Source organism: Asparagus officinalis, chromosome 3 (genome assembly GCF_001876935.1).
Source record: "Asparagus officinalis chromosome 3, Aspof.V1, whole genome shotgun sequence".
Classification (NCBI taxonomy): Eukaryota; Viridiplantae; Streptophyta; class Magnoliopsida; order Asparagales; family Asparagaceae; genus Asparagus; species Asparagus officinalis.
The window spans coordinates 35,013,310-35,033,292 of record NC_033796.1 but is presented as its reverse complement, the minus strand read 5'-3'; the positions used below and the strand labels follow the sequence as shown (position 1 = coordinate 35,033,292).

The 19,983-nt window shown below is 39.7% G+C and overlaps 1 protein-coding gene across 5 annotated transcripts in view; it reads right to left on the bottom strand.

Moving 5' to 3' along the window:
- Positions 5,514 to 19,983, bottom strand: part of LOC109833756 — a 27,191-nt gene continuing 12,721 nt past the window's right edge. Inside the window, exons 3-6 of one of the 5 annotated variants that reach the window (XM_020401555.1) lie at positions 19,781 to 19,833; positions 7,055 to 7,231; positions 6,058 to 6,879; positions 5,514 to 5,984 (exon numbers count right to left, since the gene is read on the bottom strand). In XM_020401555.1, the coding sequence (XP_020257144.1) occupies positions 5,880 to 5,984; positions 6,058 to 6,624 (672 nt within the window). In that variant the 5' untranslated portion in view covers positions 6,625 to 6,879; positions 7,055 to 7,231; positions 19,781 to 19,833 and the 3' untranslated portion in view covers positions 5,514 to 5,879. Of the gene's footprint in view, positions 5,997 to 6,057; positions 7,232 to 19,780; positions 19,834 to 19,983 lie in introns of all 5 variants that reach the window. The other 4 variants (XM_020401554.1, XM_020401557.1, XM_020401558.1 and 1 more) reach the window with 4 other exon arrangements.

Sequence of the window (19,983 nt, the reverse complement as noted above, 5' to 3'; positions counted from 1 at the left end):
TATTTTAAAGTTCGGTTTTCATGTAAAAAAAAACTTGTAAATTTGTCGTGGTTACTATTGATTTGAGCTACTTTAAAGGTGGTTTTCATGAGAAAAAAACTTGCAAATTTGTTATAATTATAGGGCCTGTTTGTTTCACAAATTTTATGGAATAGGAATGGTATTTGGACCTGACAATGGCGTTTTCGTAATTAATGGATTCCAAATGAATCCTAATCCTGAGTTTGGTTCAAAAAAATTTTATAGAATTGCTAATCTATAAAGTGGCTCAAACAGTGTATATTTCAAGAAATCCAAATCCACTCCATTTGCTAGGAATTGGGTGGAATTTCTGACACCTCTCCTCTTTTTTATTCTAATTCCTAATCCTATTCCTAATCCTTGGGTGAAACAAACATAGAATACAAAAAAAATAGGATTCCATAAAACTAAAACTTGTCCATAAATTTTTTATGGATTAGGTTGGAATCCATAAATAAAATAGGATTCCTAATCCTATTCCTACTCTCTATTGAACCAAACAGGCCCACAGAGAACCATCTTTTTTTAATTAATAAAGAGTTATTAAGAAGGAAAACCAAAGGTTTGTGAAAATATGAATTAGGTTGTTCAATTATTGGAGTTTATTTAGAGAAAAACGGTTATAGAATGTCGAGGGTCATGGTAACCTATAATTTTCTCCCTAATCACAAGCTTCACACAAAAAACAAAACGAAAAAGATATCTGGAGAAATAGGTCTGGAGATTGAAGAGGAAGAGAGGATTAAGCTTCATAATGTTAGTTTGTTCTTTGTTTGATTTCTTTTAGTTTCATTAAAAAATAGTACCTTTCCGACCACCGACATTAGTTCTGGTATTGTTCGGCGACCTCCGACCATCCCTTGGTCAAAGATTTCACCGGCGAGGATCACTGCAGTCATCAAACTCATTGAATCTCTTTTGGGTTCTATTGAAAAAAACAAATAAGAGGAAGAGGAAAAAAATTTGTCATTAGTCCTTTAGAAATATGGAAACTAGTTATGGGTCCAAAAATCTATGAAGAGATGTTTCTATATAAAACCTATTTGATGGGAATTTTTCCTTTAAGCCCTTAGTTAAATAAAATTTACAATTAGATCCCCTAGAATAAAGAATAGAAACAAGTTTTAGAAAATTCCCTAGAAACTAGAAATATTAGTTTTATACTCAAAATAGTTTTTGTGTGTAGTATTAGAAATTTATGTGCATATCGGTTTGATCGAGGAGTAGGTTATTGGAGTACGGTTCTCCAAATTGTTGTCAGATTTTTAAAGGTGAGTAGATTTCTTCCCATTAGTTATTTTAATCTATTATATATTATTTAAATGATTATTTTATTTTTTGTGTAGAGAAATTGTGGATCAGACACGTTGTTCTGTTTATTTCTAGTCATTGTTAACAAATTTGAATCGTGATAGCTATTTATCTTTTACAAGATTAACGTTGTTTAGCATATGAGATTATTGAAAATATGTCATTTTAGATTTACTGTTCAAATGCATTTATTGAAGAGTTCTATTTGACAAAAAATTATTTATTTGTTTAGATTCATGAATATTCTTATTGATGTTAAGTAACCAAACAGTCAAATATGTGATGGAGTGAGACTGATTTGGGGCTGCTCACTTCTCCGAATATATCTGGTCATGAGTTTAGTAGCTTCAGCCTGCACAAATAGAAACTCGTGAGAGGACGGGTCTTGGTTCCCCCGTTGTACCTCCGACGATCAAGTTAGCTGATGAACTTGAGTGGGAAAATAAATAACTGTCTGAGTTCTTTAGTGTCGTACAGTGTAATATGCAGATATTGCGTATCAGGAAAAAACTCAAGATTAGATTGAAAAAAAGAAATGATCAAGATCCCCCTTAGTAAAGAATAGTACATCTATTTGTAGTGGTGATGAAAGGGGTAGAACCATCACTTCGGCTGAGTACAGGAAGGTAGTAAGCAGATATGGACTGATGGTTGCGTCAGTACCTACTTTACACGTGTCGGTCGGCGAGTAGAGGAGAGATCACCTCAGCATTAAATGAGAATAGATTGGAAGCATGACAGTGCTGACGTGGTCCGATGAGTCATGAAGACTATCGCGACTAGAGTCATGATGCGGCTGCCAAGCATTAAATGTGACGCCGACGTGCTGTCGCGAGAGAGGCTCGAGGCTAAAGTCTTCCTTTAGCTTGGTCGAGAAGTAATGCCTTTCGAGTCGACTTCGCGAGGCGTCGAATAGCTGGTCGAGTAAGGCTCATTGTGAGTCTTCTTCGACGAGAGAATCGACAAGTACCACCTTTCGAGTCGATCTAAGGATACGTCGACTCGACGAGTCGGCTACGTCGAGATCCTTGGTGGTTTTGACCGTTAATATGGTTTGAGCGGTGCATGTAGGGGGGATACTTGTCCGTTGTTAGCAAAGGGCCGTACTTTGATGACTGAAAGCACCATAACAATTTTATTTTCATGAAATCGGCATGAGAAAAGTTTGCAAAAAGCGCTTAAGCATTTATATTGCTTTTCGTATATGTGAAAATTGCAAGTGACACTTTAAGCAAAAAGAAGAGTCTTTTAAATGTTAAAAATCCTCAGAAGTCCACTATTGAGTGAAGTGATATGTTTAAGCCTATCATATGGTATTGAATGTACCGACCAGTGTTAAAGGGGGCTTTTTGGCAAAAATAAAGTGGCCTTCGGACAACCTATGATAGTGCTAGGTATATTCTATATATGCCCCGAGTTCACCTATAGTGATTCGATGCGTATTCCCATGCTACCGGGCTATAATTTTCGTATCCTTAGTATGACAACTGAAAAAAATTTGTAAATATTAATTTAGATCGATAATTACAATTTTAAAAATATTTGGTTTCATTCGTATTGTTTCTTAAATTTATGAATATTCTTTTATGACAATATCAAATGCTATTCTTGAAAATACCTCTTATTCAAAATATTATGTGTTTCTCAATCATTCTTTTTGACAGTAGCTTATTTGAATTTAGTATTGATAAATTTTTTAAACTTGTCTGATTTGCTAATGATAAGTTATCTACTTATCGAGTGTAAATTCACCCTAATATTTTCAATCTGTTTTAGATGAGTATTACACATCTTTATCTATGACATGGAGATTGAGACATGAGAAGAATATTCTAGATAATGCTTTGATGCTGAAAGGTATAGTCATACTAGTCATGCTACTATACTTATGTAATAAGTCTTTCAACTCCCTATAGTAAACTTATTATAATGTAGTTTTTGCTCTTAGACTTCTATTTGTCAATAAAGTTTCTTCTGAGTGAAGTTTATTTGTAATATAGAAGTGCACCACAGGGTGAGCATGTACTTTTTGCACGTGTTGCCGTTGTCCTGTATCTCAAAATAAGTTGTGCATTTTGGGGGCATGACAGTTATTAAGTAACACAGTGAGAAGTAATCCTTTGTTATAAGTTCATTGATAATCACTAAATGTATTACTTAAATATTACTTAAATATTATTTGGGTCCCTGACGTTGGATTTGGATGCTCTCTATCGCAATCATTGTCATTGATTATTCATTCTCTATCCCAATCATTGTCATCAATTATTTATTTGATGGTTAATATTTTTTTCTTTGAGTGTAAATTAGGAATGAGTGTAATTTAAGGGGTATAGTAAGTGTTAGATTTAGAAATAATCTCAATTACCAACTAGATGAGCAATGGTTACTTTAGAAAGTAATCGTCTTTCCACTATTTTTTAATATGAAGAAGATCCGAATTCATGCCTAGTTCCTTTTTCACCAACTCTTGTATTATTACTAATGTGTTACTAATGTGGCAGGGCAGACTTTCGCTAACCCTTTTTCCGGTGCTTTAGTGACATTGCAAGGTATAAAAATAATGAAAGTAAAAGTTTATCATATCATGCCACCGACATGTCAACAAGATTTAACGAGAGTTTGCAAAAAAAATGAACATGCTGATGATAGAAATAACATTAGAAATTCTCATTAATGACTTACAAACATAAAGTACGTGGATAACATTGGCACAATATACGGGTGATCTTTACGGAGATTTGACCAATTTTCTTTTTCCCCCTCGAAACAGTGTGAAATAATGGCGGCAGTCGGTAAGGAACTGAATCTTTGACTTGGCTATACTCTCGAGCATTATACATTGACATGTGTTACATACTTGATGTTGATTCTATTAACCCTCTAAAATAACTCTGGACGTGATATAATTTAATGTATTTCCCTATTCACCAGCTGTAAAATCACGTTGATACTATTTTTCTATATATATATTGCTTTTAACTTGTATCAACTTTTTTTTTGAAGGAATTTAACTCGTAGAACTTATTATGATCATTTTATGTTATATTGGAGAAACTTGCGTGCTTTGTATCTTTAAAATTGCTCGACTGTTGAGGATACTTGAGAAGCGTAGGCATAAACTCATACATTTTTCTGTTCTTAAATCAGTGGCTCAAATTGTTTCACAAATTTCCCCAAAAATCAAACTTCAGCTACAAACCTTACCCAACATCAATTGATTAATTAAAGGGTTAGTTAAAGGAGGAAGGGACGTGAAAACTAAGAGCTAATCATCAAGCACCTAATTGATATGTGGCGATAAAATAATAATGCGGTTTATGATGTGGACCTCCTTGCCCTTGGCCCATGTTCCGTGTACGTATTGCAAACGTCAATTACAGCTGCCACTTGTTAGCTTCTGACTACAACATCAGCGTCCAACTTTGAGAGTTGCTCATTGTTTTTTCCCTGATTTTGGACCTAGGTTTATATTTTTAGGGCATGTTTGGTTAGTTTTTTTTATTTTTCAAAACTCATTTTTCTTTACTTTTTTGTGCTTCTTTCACTTTTATGGAAATTGTTTTTTTTTTTTTGTTTCGCCAAAAAAATGGGTTGAAAGTGCTTTCCACCACTTTTGTTAGTTTGGTTCAACTTGAAAACCGCCGATGACAGAGGGATGTAGAGGCAAGGGAACGGGGGATTCGTGTTCGTCGGTTTCGGGCGCCAAAAACTTCCGATTACTAGGGATTAGAGGCAAGGAATGAGGGGTTAGAAAAGAGAGAGAGAGAGAGAGAGAGAGAGATGAGAGAGATGGAGAGAGAGAGAGAGGTGACGAAATGAGGAGGCGGGGGCCCTAAACTTTCCCTCCTTTTCTCTTCGATGTTGTACGGAGTTCACTTTCCGCTACTTTTCGGCAAAATCGGGAGCTTGAGAGCGGAAAAACAAATCTCCTGCAAATCAATCGTGGAACCCATTTTTCTCTCACTTTCCTTTTTCGTTTTCGCGAGACAAACATCGGCTTCTAAAGGAAAATGAGCCTTATTTTCATGTGTCAGATTTCTTAACTCTATTTTCTAGGCTTTTTGGCCCAAACAAACAGCCCCTTACTATAAATGAAGGTCCACATTTTTTTTTTCAAATTTAACAGATGCTTGAAAAAAAAAATCCAAATTTGGATTTCAAATGAAATTGTCGAATCATGTATCAAGATACAATGTATGCTTATATGCAATTGCGTGTCACATTTCACTCATGTGTTTATATACAGTGATGGTCAAAAGCAAGGATCTTGAATGAAAATGTTCTGCCATTTACTGATCAATTAAAAGACTCATATACGAGCAAATAATTAAAAATAGCTCTGTATATTGACTATATTCATTAGTCTCCAGATCTATATATGAACATATAACCCCAACATTCCTCGTACTAGATCTCCAAATAACAAGAGTACTCCAAGCCACAATCCCCATGCCTCCATTCTACATACACGTTCTCCTCTATTTACAGCGCTAAAAGTAACATCATGAAACTTTATCGCAACATTCCTCGATCGATTCAGCAAATTAGAGTCCATCATAATACCCCCCAAATGATATATGGGCAGCGTTCATCGGAGCCCCCCTCACCGCCAATATCGCATGGTTCAGCCTCGTCGCCTGCTGCATCACCTGCTTAATCCTCTGCAGTTAAACAACAAAGACTTTCCAGTCAAATGAATCAAAAGGATAGGCAGAAATGAACCTTACAGCTATCAACCTTCTCATCGGTATAAACTTGAAACTGAAGCTTCTGATTCTGATGCTGGTGCTTCTGCAACTGGCGACCGCCGAAAATGAAAATGCACAGGGTTGCTGCAGCCACTCCGACAGAACAGAGAGCTCCAACGCCGCCGACAACTCTCCACCTCCAATCTCTAGGGCCAGATTTCTTTCCTACGATCTCGGGCTCAACATATTCAACCTCCTTCTCTGAGCTTTTCTCACCTCTATAAAACTCCTCCTCCTCTTCGCTGTCGAACAACATCTGTTCTGGCTCAGCAGCTGCTTGCTCTGCTTCCGTGCTGTCAAATTCGTCACCCTCCAACTTCTTGGAGGCTGCAGGCTCCACATCGCGATGATCAGGGACGACCCCTATGTCTTTATAATCTTGCTTTTCCTCGATCTTTTTGTCGTTGGAGAAGTAGTAGATGTCTATGTCCTCGGGGATTAAGGAACCCTTTTCAACGCCGAGATCGAATTCAATCGAACCGTGGGAAGTGTTGGGAATTAGCTCCCAGTCTTCGAAACTCATCTCCGATGATTTCTCCATTGAGCTAACTAAGGACCGGTGGGAGTAGTATTTGGATTGATTGAAGCGAAGAGATTTTTAAAGGGTGAAGAGGAGAGGATAGCTTCGTACCGATGAAGTGGAGGGTCATGCGTTGTGTCGCGTTGTCCCAAGGGAGATGGTGGATTTGGGAGGACAGGCAGAGTTGATTGTGGAGTTGTGATTCCAAATAGCGACAAATGAGGAAATGTTTTTCAATTGGGACCCACAAGTGACAAGGATCGCCAATGATGGTGCCTTTGAGTGTAGGGTAAGGATGGGATTATGATCATGGAAGAATTCAGACAAATTTTATCAGAATACCCCACGCAGCAGTTCGGAGATGAGAAAAAAATGAGTATATTTGGTATCAAACACAAGATTTGTACTCGGTAGTAATATGAATGTTTTTCATCCGTACATTAAAAGTTACCTATTTAAAATGATCCTCGTTTGATTACCCACTCCTTAAATGAGTGGATGAGAAATGACCACATCAATGACATTCATCAAATTCGGTGCTTGGCATCAGGCATACCTATATTCGCCTTTGGAGATTTTATTGGTCTTCTTTAATGGCTCAGAACACTCCATTCGCATGCACGGTGTTCTGTTAGTACATGTATTTTCCAATTAGAGCAAAAAGAGTTAAGATATTAGTTGCAAAATTCTGCTCATGTATTATGGACTCTTTTAACTGGTAGGAAGCTCAAAAATTGGAAAGGGAGGACCACTATCTACCCCACAGTGGATGCCAGGGCCAATTAATGATGGTAACATGCTACTTGTTGGGAGATGATATCTTCATGCTGCTCATGATCCAATATTGGTTAATTGGTACATAAAAAAACTTGGGTATAAGAACTAATGCTTATCCTAAGATGATGCCAACTCTTTCTATCTCGAAGCCACCAACTATTTAAAGAAAAATCAATTTCAGTTGCTTCAAGTAGCACACAGACTTCGTTCTCTATTTCTTTAGACTAGTTTAGATATGAAGGGTTGGGTCGGTCAATTTATTTATTTAAGGCCTTCTGTTGGCTCTCTACTGTTTTAACCCACTTGAATTTTCGATGGGATTGAGTAAAGCAGGGGGAATAATAACAGCTGGAATAAATTTCTAACCAATAATTATAGCTTTTGTTTCCTTCTCTTTAGTCCTATTTCAGAGAGAGAGAGAGGAGAGAGAGAGAGAGAGAGAGATTCTCTTACAAGGGAATAAGAAGAGTGCAAGGTTGCTTAAGGTATGGATTGGCATAACGTTGATGGTGATGGGATGAGGAAAAGGCTTGAAAGTGAAAGCATTGACATTTTTATTACGCATTCAAGGGTTTAGGCATCTAAAGAGTTTAAGGGTGAAGATGAATGACTTAGAACATTAAATAATCTATGAAATGCTAAGTTAAGCTTATATCACTGAAATTTACATGGTCTCATCACAAGAAAGTGTCACTACTAGCTAACAGGTTCCTCTATAGTATGCAAGTTGAACTCATACTGTTGGAACTTCCTGTGAGGAACTGACTTGGCGAACAAATCAGCATGATTATCATCTGTCCCAATCTTCTCCACCTTGATCCGCTTCTTAGTGCACATGAAGTGATACCGAACATCTATATGCTTAGTCCTTCCATTCATGATGAACTTGATCCTTGGCTAAGCATATTGCACTCAAACTATCACAGAACACAGTAGCTTGATCATGATGTAGACCAAGATCATTGACTATTCCTTTCAACCAGATCCCCTCTTTAGCAGCTTCTGTCAACGCCATGTACTCCGCTTCTGTAGTAGACAAAGTCACTGAAGGTTGCAGAGACGCCTTCCATCTAACAACGGAACCACCAAGAGTGAAGACATAACCACTAACCAGTCATTGACCTTCTGGTGTCCACATCCCCAACATAACTAGAGTCTGAATAACCAACTACCAAACACTATGTGCCACTCTTATAAATGAGACCAACATCAAATTTACCCCTAAGATAGCGAAAGATTCGCTTCCCTGCTTGCTAGTGTTCCTTGCAAGGATTCCATAAACCTGCTAACAACACTAACAGCATGCGCAATGTCAGGCCTAGTGCAGACCATGACATACATCAAGCTGTCTACTGCACTAGCATATGGAACCCGAGACATATAATCTTTCTCAGCATCTGATTGAGGAGCAAATGCAGCTGACAGACAACAATTTGCACATGTAGGAGTATTTAAAGGCTTAGCCTTACTCATCTCAAATCTGGACATCACCTTCTGAATGTAACCCTTTTGTGGCAAGAAAAGCTTCTTCTGAACTCGATCTCTAAAAATCCCCATACCCAGGATTTTCTGCGTTGCACCTAGATCCTTCATCTCGAACTCTGTACTGAGAAGAGTCTTCAACTTTTGAATATCTGATGTCTCTGGCAGCTATGAGCATATCATCTACATACAGGACCAAATAGATGTATGAACCATCTCTCAGCTTGTTGATGTAAACACAACAATCGTGTGAACTCCTGTTGTAGCCTTGCCCAATCATGAAACTGGCGAACCTTTTGTACCACTGCCTAGGAGACTGCTTGAGCCCATACAAGGAATTCTTCAACCTGCAAACATAGTTCTCTTTCCCAGGAACTTGGAACCCCTCAAGCTGACTCATAAAAATTTCCTCTTCCAGCACTCCATGAAGAAAAATTGTCTTGACATCCAGTTGCTCAAGCTCAAGATTCTGATGCGCCACTATTGCTAGTAGTACCCTGATAAAAGTATGTCTGACCACTGGTGAGAAAATCTCATTGTAGTCAACTCATTCTCTGATCAAACCCTCTTGCAACTAGACGAGCTTTAAACTTAATAGCTTCAACAGATGTGATTCCTTCCTTTTTCTTGAAGACCCACTTGCAGCTGACAATTTTTCTCCCTAGCGGTCGCTGCACTAACTCCCAAGTTTTGTTCTTATGCAGTGATTCCATCTCCTCACACATGGCTATAATCCACTGCTCAGAATTAGGACTCGATATGGCTTCTTTGTAGGTGGAGGGCTCTTGATCAACCTTTTTAGTAGCCAACGGTGCATAACCCATCATATCCTCAAACCCATATCTCTTCGGAGGACCAACTTCAGTTCTTCTTGGTCGATCAACAGCTATACTGTATGGCTGAGCTTCTAAATGTTGAGTTTTTGTTTCTGGATGTTGTTGCTAATTTTGAAGTGTCTGCCTTGGCTCATCTATATTCTGTGTCACTTCAAGCTCCACCTGATTTTGGGCACTGTTATTTTCAACTGCAACAGAAGACTTCACAGATGGGTTAAGCATAAAATCCTCATCAAAGGTCATGCTCCTACTGAATATAACTTTCAATTTTATACCCTTTCACCCCGTCACCATAGCCCACAAATACTCCCTTCTTTGCTCTCGGTTCTAGCTTACCCTCACTAACATGATAATATGCATGACAACTAAAAACTTTTAGATTAGAGTAATTAGTAGGCTTGCCAGACCATACCTCATAAGGTGTATTGCAATCGATACCTGTGTGAGGCCCGCGATTGATCAAATAACATGCTGTAGTAACAGCCTCAGCCTAGTAACTTCTGCTCAATCCAGCGTTAGAGAGCATGGAACAAGCTCTCTCCAAAAATGTTTGATTCATGTGTTTTGCTACACCATTCTGCTATGGCGTATTTCTGACTGTGTAGTGCCTCGCAATCCCTTTATCTCTGTAGAACACATCGAATTCAGATGAATAAAATTCCAAACCATTATCAGTTCGCAGCCTTTTGATCTTCTTCTCTGGCTGATTTTCCACCAAAGTCACCCACTGCTTGAAGTTCTTGAAAGCCTCGCTCTTATGCTTCATCATGAAAATCCAATTCATCCTTGAATAATCATCAATCATAGATAAGAAATACCTGCTGCCTCCTAAGGACTCAACACGGGATGGACCCCAACAATCAGAGTGGATGTAATCAAGAGTGCCCTTAGTCCTGTGAACTGCCCTGCCAAACTTGATGCAATGTTGTTTCCCGAAGACATAGTGCTCACAAAACTCAAGATTTTTAATCTTGCGGCTTTGAAGAAGATCTCTCTTGGATAGTATTTGCATTCCCCTTTCGGCCATATGGCCAAGTCGCATGTGCCATAGCTTGGCTATGTCAGATTGGCGATTTTCTAAAGAAGATGCTACAGCAGCAGAACCGATCACTGTCGAACCATGTAGGACATACAAGGTACCATGCTTGATACCTTTCAGTATCACTAAATCACCCTTACAGACACACAAAACTCCACCTTCACCTCGAAACTGATATCCCTTTTTGTCCAGAACACCAAGCGATATCAGATTTTTCTTCATCTGTGGAACATGTCTGACACCAGTAAGTGTACGAACTACACCATCATGTGCCCTGATCTTGATGGAGCCGATTCTAACTATTTTACAGACGACATCATTACCCATAACAACATTTCCTCCATCTAGCTTTTGATAAGTTGCAAACCACTCTTTGCTTGGACATATGTGGTATGAGTGTAGGTTGTCTAAAAATTACTGCGGATAGCTGATCCCCGTCAAACACCAATGATGAAAGTTACAATTTGACGACTTTCAGAATATATAAGAGTTACAAGTCGACAACTCTCACATTTCAAAGAGCCGAATGTAAGGATTACAAGACGACGATCTTTACAGAACTTGAGAAAAGATATTACAATTGGCGATCTCTTCAAGCCCAAATGCGGAGGTCATTCCCTTGCTCCAAGCTCAAAACACAGAGCTCATCGTTGAATTCCAGACTCAAAACGCAAAGCTCATAGTTGCGTTCCAGACTCAAAACGCAGAGCTCATCGCTGCGTTCCAAACTTAAAACGCAAAGCTCATCGTTGCGTTCCAGACTTGAAACGCAGAGCTCATTGCCGCGTTTCAGATCCAAACGCAGAGCTCAAGTTCAAGATGCAGAGTTTATGCCCAGAACGCGAATTTCGCGTTTAACTCGTTCAAACACGAGCTGAGCGGTTCTAAAACCGTTTTTCATGATTCGAGAGGGATTACACCCCAGTAAGGAGAGACTTTAGGGGTTAGTTACACCCCTTAATCCCCTGTAAATAGCTGAAAAATCAACTTAAATCGGGGCTTTTTCTTTTGGAGGCCTTGGAGCGGATTCTTTAGATCTTTGAGCGGGTCTTTTTGGGAGATCTTTGAGCAGATCACTTTTGGAGATCGGAGTTAGCTTTCTTTGGCCTCGTCTTGGAGATTTCGGATCTTGGAGCAATTCTTGGAGATTTTACCCTTGGTTTGTGAACCGAGTTTCAATTAGTTCAAATTAACTCTTTTACAAAGTTCTAAACTCGTTCCGAGTTCCTTAACTCGTCCAGAGTTCTAAACTCGTTAAGAGTTCTAAACTTGCATTGCAAGTTTTCCCATCAAGAAGAATCAACCAAGTTCCACGAGGTAAAACGTTCAGATCGTCAACGGGATACAAGAATCAAGCTCCCATCGACACCAAGAAGAACCCGGTTTTAAACAAAAGGAAGGATCTCCGTTGATTCCTTCTCTCTTTTGTAAATCGAGAAACCGATAAGAGAAGTTGTAATTTTTTTCTAAATCAGTTTTAGAGAGATTACAGTGAGAGATTGTATTCATTCTTTTCCTAAGTCAGTTAGGAAGATTAATACAACAATTTTCTTCTTCACATTTTCCCCGAACAAAAGATGGCAACTTCGCTGGGGATAAGCTTTTTCACCGATGAAGAAGTGATGGCGCAATCCGATATCAATCTCGCTGGAACAACAGTCGAAACTCTGACGGTGGAATTCGATCAGGCCAAGTATGAGGAGTTACTCTTCTCCGGATCCCTTAGCCCCAAGGCTATGTGCAAGATCCGCAAAGTCTCTAAGGAGACCAAAGCCCCAATTGTAGTCGACTCACCAAAGGAAAGTTTCTTCCCCGGGTTAGACTGTTCAGATAGTCTTTCCTCTGAAGGAGAAGGCTTTAATCCAACTAAACTCGTGAACCGAGTTGAAAACCCTAAGTCCACATCTAAGCAAAAGACATCGGGCCGTAAGAGACCCATTGTCGTGATGACTGATGATGATGCCGTTGCAAAAGTCTTAAAACATGCCAAGAAGAACGCTGCTCGTCGAAGAAGAAGGTCCCAGCGATGGGCACAACTCCGAGAAAGCCGATCCTCCAACCAATGCGAACTTCGTGTTCGTGAGCCTAAACGCGACCCTGAGCTCCGTTTTTCCACTTTAGAATGCAAGTCTCGCGTTTATGAGCCCAAACATGAGCTTCGTGAGAACCAAACTGAAAGTGACCCTCAATAGCGCGTTTTACAACCAAAACGCGGACCTCAAGTCCGCGTCGAAAGTGAACTTCAGCTTCGCGTTTCCCAGTCAAAACGCGACCCCTGCGTCGTCACTAAAGAACGGAACCCTCGCATCGCCAAACCTAAATGCGGACCTCGCGTTTCAAGCGCCAAACGTGACCTTCACATTCTAAGCGCCAAACGCGACCCTCATGTTCCAAATGCTAAACGCGACCCTCGCGTTTCATTGATAAAACGCGAACCTCACTTTCAAAGTGTCAAACCTAATACAGGACCTGATGTATACCGTGGACCTTCGAGGCGCTGACCTGAACCCCGCCAGGGGGGTCGGCTACTCCCCCGTTTAGTGAGTAACTCTCCTCGAGTCCCCCGTACTAGGTTATTCGTAGCGCGACTAGACCGATGGGCAGACATAAGAAGTCTATGGATTCAAGGCATCTCAACAAGATCCATGTTCACCAGGAGTCACTCCCATCCAATCATAGACTGGTGGTTCCATTTCAAAACTCACGTTTAGTGAGTAACTCTCTTCGAGTCCCTGCGACGAATTTGAGAAGGTTTTTATCGAGAGAAAGACCGGTGCAACAAGTTGTTCATTTATGCCAATGTGAATGACTGATTTTTACGATCCTCTCGGGATGTCAATGCTGCTCACTTACGGCCAAACCATCAGTGCTCGACCGATTAACAAACTTTGCTTTGCCCAACAAACGATAACGTCCTCATAGGAGGAAAACTTCGGAGGATGAATACTTTGGAGTAACTTCCAATATGGTGGGTAGAGGGAGGTCATCAATCAATCTCTAGTTCCGAAAGGTCTCCTAGTTTGAACGAGATCCCGAGTGAGTCTGATGGAATCTATCAACACACTCGTACTTGAAAGGGAGTTATACCCCCTGTCAATTATCAGAGATTAGCTAACGGCGCAGAGTCCCAATTCTCTAGATCTTTCATAGAACATGAGAGCTCCGCTTATATGGCAGGATATCCTGATGATCTTATGAAGAGACTTGATGAGCAGCAAGCCATGCTCAAAGCACAATAGGAGGCCATCGATGAACTCCGAGCCTTGATGGCTCAAATTGTCGCAGACAGGGCCAAGTCCCCAAAAACAAATTCGCCGACCCAGCGCATATCTTCCCGAAGAGGAGGACCATCTTCATCCTGACCTGTTACATCAAAGGGGAAGGAAAATATGAATGAGAGTGAGATTGTAAATCAGGAAGCTCACAGCATAGAATCTTCCTCTGAAGAAGGAAGGGATGCCAAGGATGAGCAGAATCCTCAGTCGGCTAAAATGGAGGAACTGAAAGCCCGCCTCAATATCATTGCCAATAGAAATGAGCTCCAAGATGAGAGAGTTGTTAGACCCTATCCAGCCGAATGTGATACAACCCCTTATCCTCCAAAGTTCAAAGTCCTGACCCTACAAACTTTTGACGGCACGGGATCACCGAGCTAACATATCTATCATTTTAAATCACAGACTGGGAATGTGATATCAAATAACGCCATACTGACTCGGTTGTTCATTGGCACCCTCAAGAGGGTTACCTTTGAATGGTTCATAAAATTGCTTCCTGGATGTATCTAGAAGTGGGCGGATCTAGAGAGACTATTCTTGTCAAGATTCTTTGAAGACAACACGAAAGTCTCCGTCACTACCCTTCTTGCCACTAAGCAGAAGGAGGGAGAGCCCATCAAAGCTTTCATCGAAAGGTTCCGAAGCGTGGCTCTTCGATGTCCGACAGGTATGACACAGTCTACACTGGTGAAAACCTGTCGACACAATTTACAGACCAACCTCCTAGCCCAAATAGGGGTTGCGGAATGCCGTTCTTGGAAACAGTTGTCTCCCAAGGCGAAAAGACTGAAGAAATTATTGTCAGGTTCGAAGCTGAAACTGAGGTAGAAAACAGCGACCACCAACATGGTGTCAGTCCAACTCGGGAGTCCTCCACCAGTTCAAGCTCCAATCGGTGTGATTTGAATCCCTAAAAGGGAGCTACGCCTGATAAACGCTGACCCACATGGTCAGAGAGATAAAAGGTTAGTACCCTTTGCTACTCCGAAAGGAGCAATAATGTGGGTCCATCCCAATCTACTTGACGACCCACGGTGGACAAGTATGTCAGGGAAAGTTAGGAGAAAGAATGCCTAACCTTGGTATTCGCCTGGATGCTCATAATGAGACCATCTTCATTGAACGGTTGTCTCACAAAATGGGTCATACTGTTATCACAACATGAGATGCGATTTATGCCTCAAAAGGCCGTTAAAGGACAAGCCCTGACAGATTTCTTAGCTGACCATTTAGAACCGGATTCTCCTAAGACAGAATGAGATTTGTATCTTCTAAGTTGTCATTTTCAACAAAACACCTCTGTCAACTGCAAAAACCTTTCCCAGAGGAATCAATTCCAAATGAGAATGACCATTCATGGTAGAGTCAGTCTACTCAAGTGGAGCTTGTTGTTTTATTAATCAAAAAGGTGATAACCTTATGATGTCAATTAACAAGAAATTTCTCAAGAAATATTCTCATGTAAATCATAAAGCCCCCTTCTTCTCCTGCTAAGTCTTAGTCAAGACTGGGAGTTGATTATTTATTATTTTTCGAACAGAATAATTAATTCTCAAAACTGTCAAGTTAACAAAACATCTCTGTCAGTATAAGCACTTTAACGTGCGTCACCATCAAAATCAACTTATCAATCCTCATCAATAGGATGATAAGTTCTCAAAATTGCTCATATCACAATCAACTTATCAATCATCATCAATAGGATGATAAGTCCTCAAAATCGCTCATATCACAATCAACTTATTAATCCTTATCAATAGGATGATAAGTCCTCAAAATTGCTCATATCACAATCAACTTATCAATCCTCATCAATAGGATGATAAGTCCTTAAAATCTTGTTCAAATCATAAGCACTCGATTTTGTCCAGCTCATATCGCTTCTCTGATAAAATCAACTTATCAACTCTCTTCAATAGAGCTGTAGGTCCTCAAAAACTTATTCAAATCATAAGTACCCGATTTTGCCTAGTTCATATCGCTTCTCAGACAAAATCAACTTATCGACTCTCTTCAATAGAGCGATAGGTCCTCAAAAACCTTATTCATATCACAAGTACCCGATTTTGTCCAGCTCATACCGCTCCTCTGACAAAATTAACTTATCGACTTCTTCAATAGAACGATAAGTCCTCAAAACCTTGTTCAAATCACAAGTGCCCAATTTTGTCCAGCTCATATCGCTTCTCCGATAAAATCAACTTATTGACTCTCCCAATAGAACGATAGGTTCATAAAGTTGCTCAAATCGCAACACAATCATGTCAAGTTCATATCACACCTCTGACGGAATCAACTTATCAATCCTCTTCAATAGGATGATAAATCCACAAAGTTGCTCAAATCATAACAAACTCATGCCAAGTTAATACTACACCTCTGGCACTTTCAATTTTCTTTCAGGGCACTTTCAATTTTCTTTCAGTGTTTCAAGTGAAATCATAACACAAGAAGAAACGACGAAAAACCAAAACATTATCACTTTTTATTAAGAAGTGATACAAAATTGTTCTTATTAAAAGAACGATACAGAGAGTTAAGTTTGCAGGCCCATCAGCTTAATGGATGTGAGCCAAGACTTGACGTCTGAGAGTTTCTCCTCATGAGTAGCTCGTACCGTCGCCGCAGCTTCCCTTTAGAGCTCACCTTCATTCGGTGCTGCAACAACCTCCTTCTTGACTTCTTCAAGAGTTTGCACCTCCTTGCAGTGATCTGTGAAGATTTCTGTACTCTTTAGGTGGATTTCTTTCATATCAACTCGATCTGAGCTTCTTTTTGAGCCAAGTCCGCTTGTAGATGAGCGATAGTTTCTTTCGTTTGAGCGATCGCTTCTTGAGTGGTATGCACGATAGTAGTGGAATTGGTCAACTCAACTTGTATTTGATCATGCTGCTTCTACAAAATTGTAATATGAGCCTCCTTCCCAGCCAAGCTCTTTTGAACGACTTCTTGTCGACGTGCTGCGTTGGCTTGAGTATCAACAAAAGTCGATTCAGTCTGAGCTTTGAGATCGACGAGCTCAAGGTCTTGCAATGCTCTCAGGTTGAAGCCAAAATGCGAGGCTCACCCCACGTTTCAAGAGTTAAAGCATGTCACTCACCCTCGCACGGGTCTTACGTGGCAAATATCTCCAACCAAGATGCCTTCGAAACGGATGTAGGGAACAACCCCTTTTCAACAAGGAATCAACAACTCCAATATAGAAATCGAGATCCAAAGTATTTCGAAAATTCATTTGAGTCTGTAGGCTGTCTAAAAATTACGACGGATAGTTGATCCCCGTCAAATATCAATGATGAAAGTTATAATTTGACGACTTTCAGAATATATGAGAGTTACAAGTCGACAACTCTCACATTTCAAAGAGCCGAATGCAAGGATTACAAGATGACGATCTTTGCAAAACTTGAGAAAAGATATTACAATTGGTGACCTCTTCAAGCCCAAACGCGGAGGTCATTCCCGTGCTCCAAGCTCAAAACGCAGAGCTCATCGTTGCGTTCCAGACTCAAAAAGCAGAGCTCATCGTTACGTTCCAGAGTTAAAACGTAGAGCTCATTATTTCATTTCAGATCCAAACGCAGAGCTCAACTCCGCGTCTCAAGTTCAAGACGCAGAGTTCATGCCCAGAACGCGAATTTCGTGTTTGACTCGTTCAAACACGAGCTGAGCGGTTCCAAAATCGTTTCCCATGATTCGAGAGGGATTACACCCCACTAAGGAGCGATTTTAGGGGGTTAGTTACACCCCTTAATCCCCTGTAAATAGCTAAAAGATCAACTTAAATCGGGGCCTTTTCTTTTGGAGACCTTAGAGCGGATTCTTTAGATCTTTGAGCGGATCTTTTTGGGAGATCTTTGAGTAGATCACTTTTAGAGATCGGAGTTAGCTTTCTTTGGCCTCAGATCTTGGAGATTTCGGATCATGGAGCAATTCTTGGAGCTTTTACCCTTGGTTTGTGAACCGAGTTTCGGTTAGATCAAATTAACTCTTTTACAGAGTTCTAAACTCATTTTGAGTTCCTTAACTCGCCCACAGTTCTAAACTCGTTAAGAGTTCCAAACTTACATTGCAAGTTCTTCCCATCAAGAAGAATCAACCAAGTTCCACGAGGTGAAGCATTTGAATCGTCAACGAAATACAAGAATCAAGCTCCCATCGACACCAAGAAAAACTCAGCTTTAAACAAAGAGAAGGATTTTCGTCGATTCTCTCTTTTGTAAATCGGGAAATCGATAAGAAAAGTTATAATTTCTTTTTCTAAATCAGTTAGAGAGAAATTACAGTGAGAGATTGTATTCATTATTTTTCTAAGTCAGTTAGGGAGATTAATACATAATTTTATTCTTAATTTTCTTCTTCACTTTTCCCCCGAACAATAAGCATCCAGAATCCAGAACCTAATTATTGACTGGATGTAACTGTTCGTCGATAACCAAGGCCAGATCATCCTTCAAATTGGTGTCTTATGCAATAACAGCAGAAGCTTGTTTCTTTTCCTACTGTTTCTTCTTCTTAGGGCAATCATTCTTCCAGTGTCCAGGTTCCTTACAATAGTTACACATATCTTCGAGCTTAGGACCCTTTGATTTCGAATTTTTCTTATTTCTCTTTTTGTCAGCTTTTATTGACCTTTCCCAGCAGTAGCCACTAACCAAGTAGATTGATTTGTAACTCCACCAGCAGCCTTATGACGTAATTCTCTAGAATGAAGTGATGACCTAACTTCTTCTAGAGAGACATAATCTTTCCCAACAATAAAAGATTGCACAAAATTCTCATATAACAAGAGTAAAGATACCAACAGAATCAACACAGCATCCTCATCATCGATTTTAACATCGATATTTCACAATTCGTGTAAAATCGTATTCAATTCATCTAAGTGATCCTTAAGGGGCGTATCTTCTTGCATACGGAGACTGAACAAACGTTGTTTCATAAACAACTTATTGGTTAAAGATTTCATCATGTAAAGACTCTCCAACTTCAACCACAAACCAGCGACAGTATCCTCATTGGCAACTTCTGTGATGACTTCATTGAATAGTATCAGCATGATGGTTGAATGCGCCTTCTCCTCGAGAACGGCGATCTCATCATCATCAGTTGCTTTTGAATATCCCTTCGAAAGCAGTGCCCAGAGGCCTTGCTGTTTTAGCAAAGCACGCATCTTGATCTGCCATAAACTGAAACAGTTTCTCCCATTGAACTTATCGATCTTCACGTTCAAAGCACCAGACATCTTTCTCGCCAGATTCGAAACCGAGCTCTGATACCAGTTTGTTGGAACGGATGCGAGAAAAATAACAAGAAAGTAAAGATTGAAGACACAGATTTACGTGGTTCACTAGCGTTGTGTTAGCTACATCCACGGGCAAAGAGAGAGCGATTTATTATATTGTGAGGCGATAGAATACAAATTACATCAGAAGGAGTTTATATAGCACTCTAGAAAACCCTATGTGCTAAATAATAGATTTGAGCCCAAGTAATAAAACCCAATACATAACCTGATGGATTATTCGTAGCGCGACTAGACTGATGGGCTGACATAAGAAGTCCACGGATTCAAGACATCTCAACACATATTAAGAAAATATCATAATTACTTTGGCTATCATGCACAAACAATTGTCACAAGTGTGATACCATGAAAATGAAAAATAATTTACTGATGCATGTTCGAAAATATCAATTTATCGGAGATCCTTGATAAACTCGATTACCTGATGAAGTATTGAAAGACATATAAATCTTCTTACCACTGTTCGGTTGATTAGGCAAAAGATACTGATAGACTTGGCTAATAGATATCCTGCAGGAAATTAAAACAAAAACGTTTAAGCATAAAATTTCTACAAGTCAACAAGTTCATTATTTGACTTTTTTAATCCAAACTGATGGATTGCAACATTTAAGCACAAGGTCAGACTTCTTGAACTCAAGTTGTCATCCAATCGTTCCG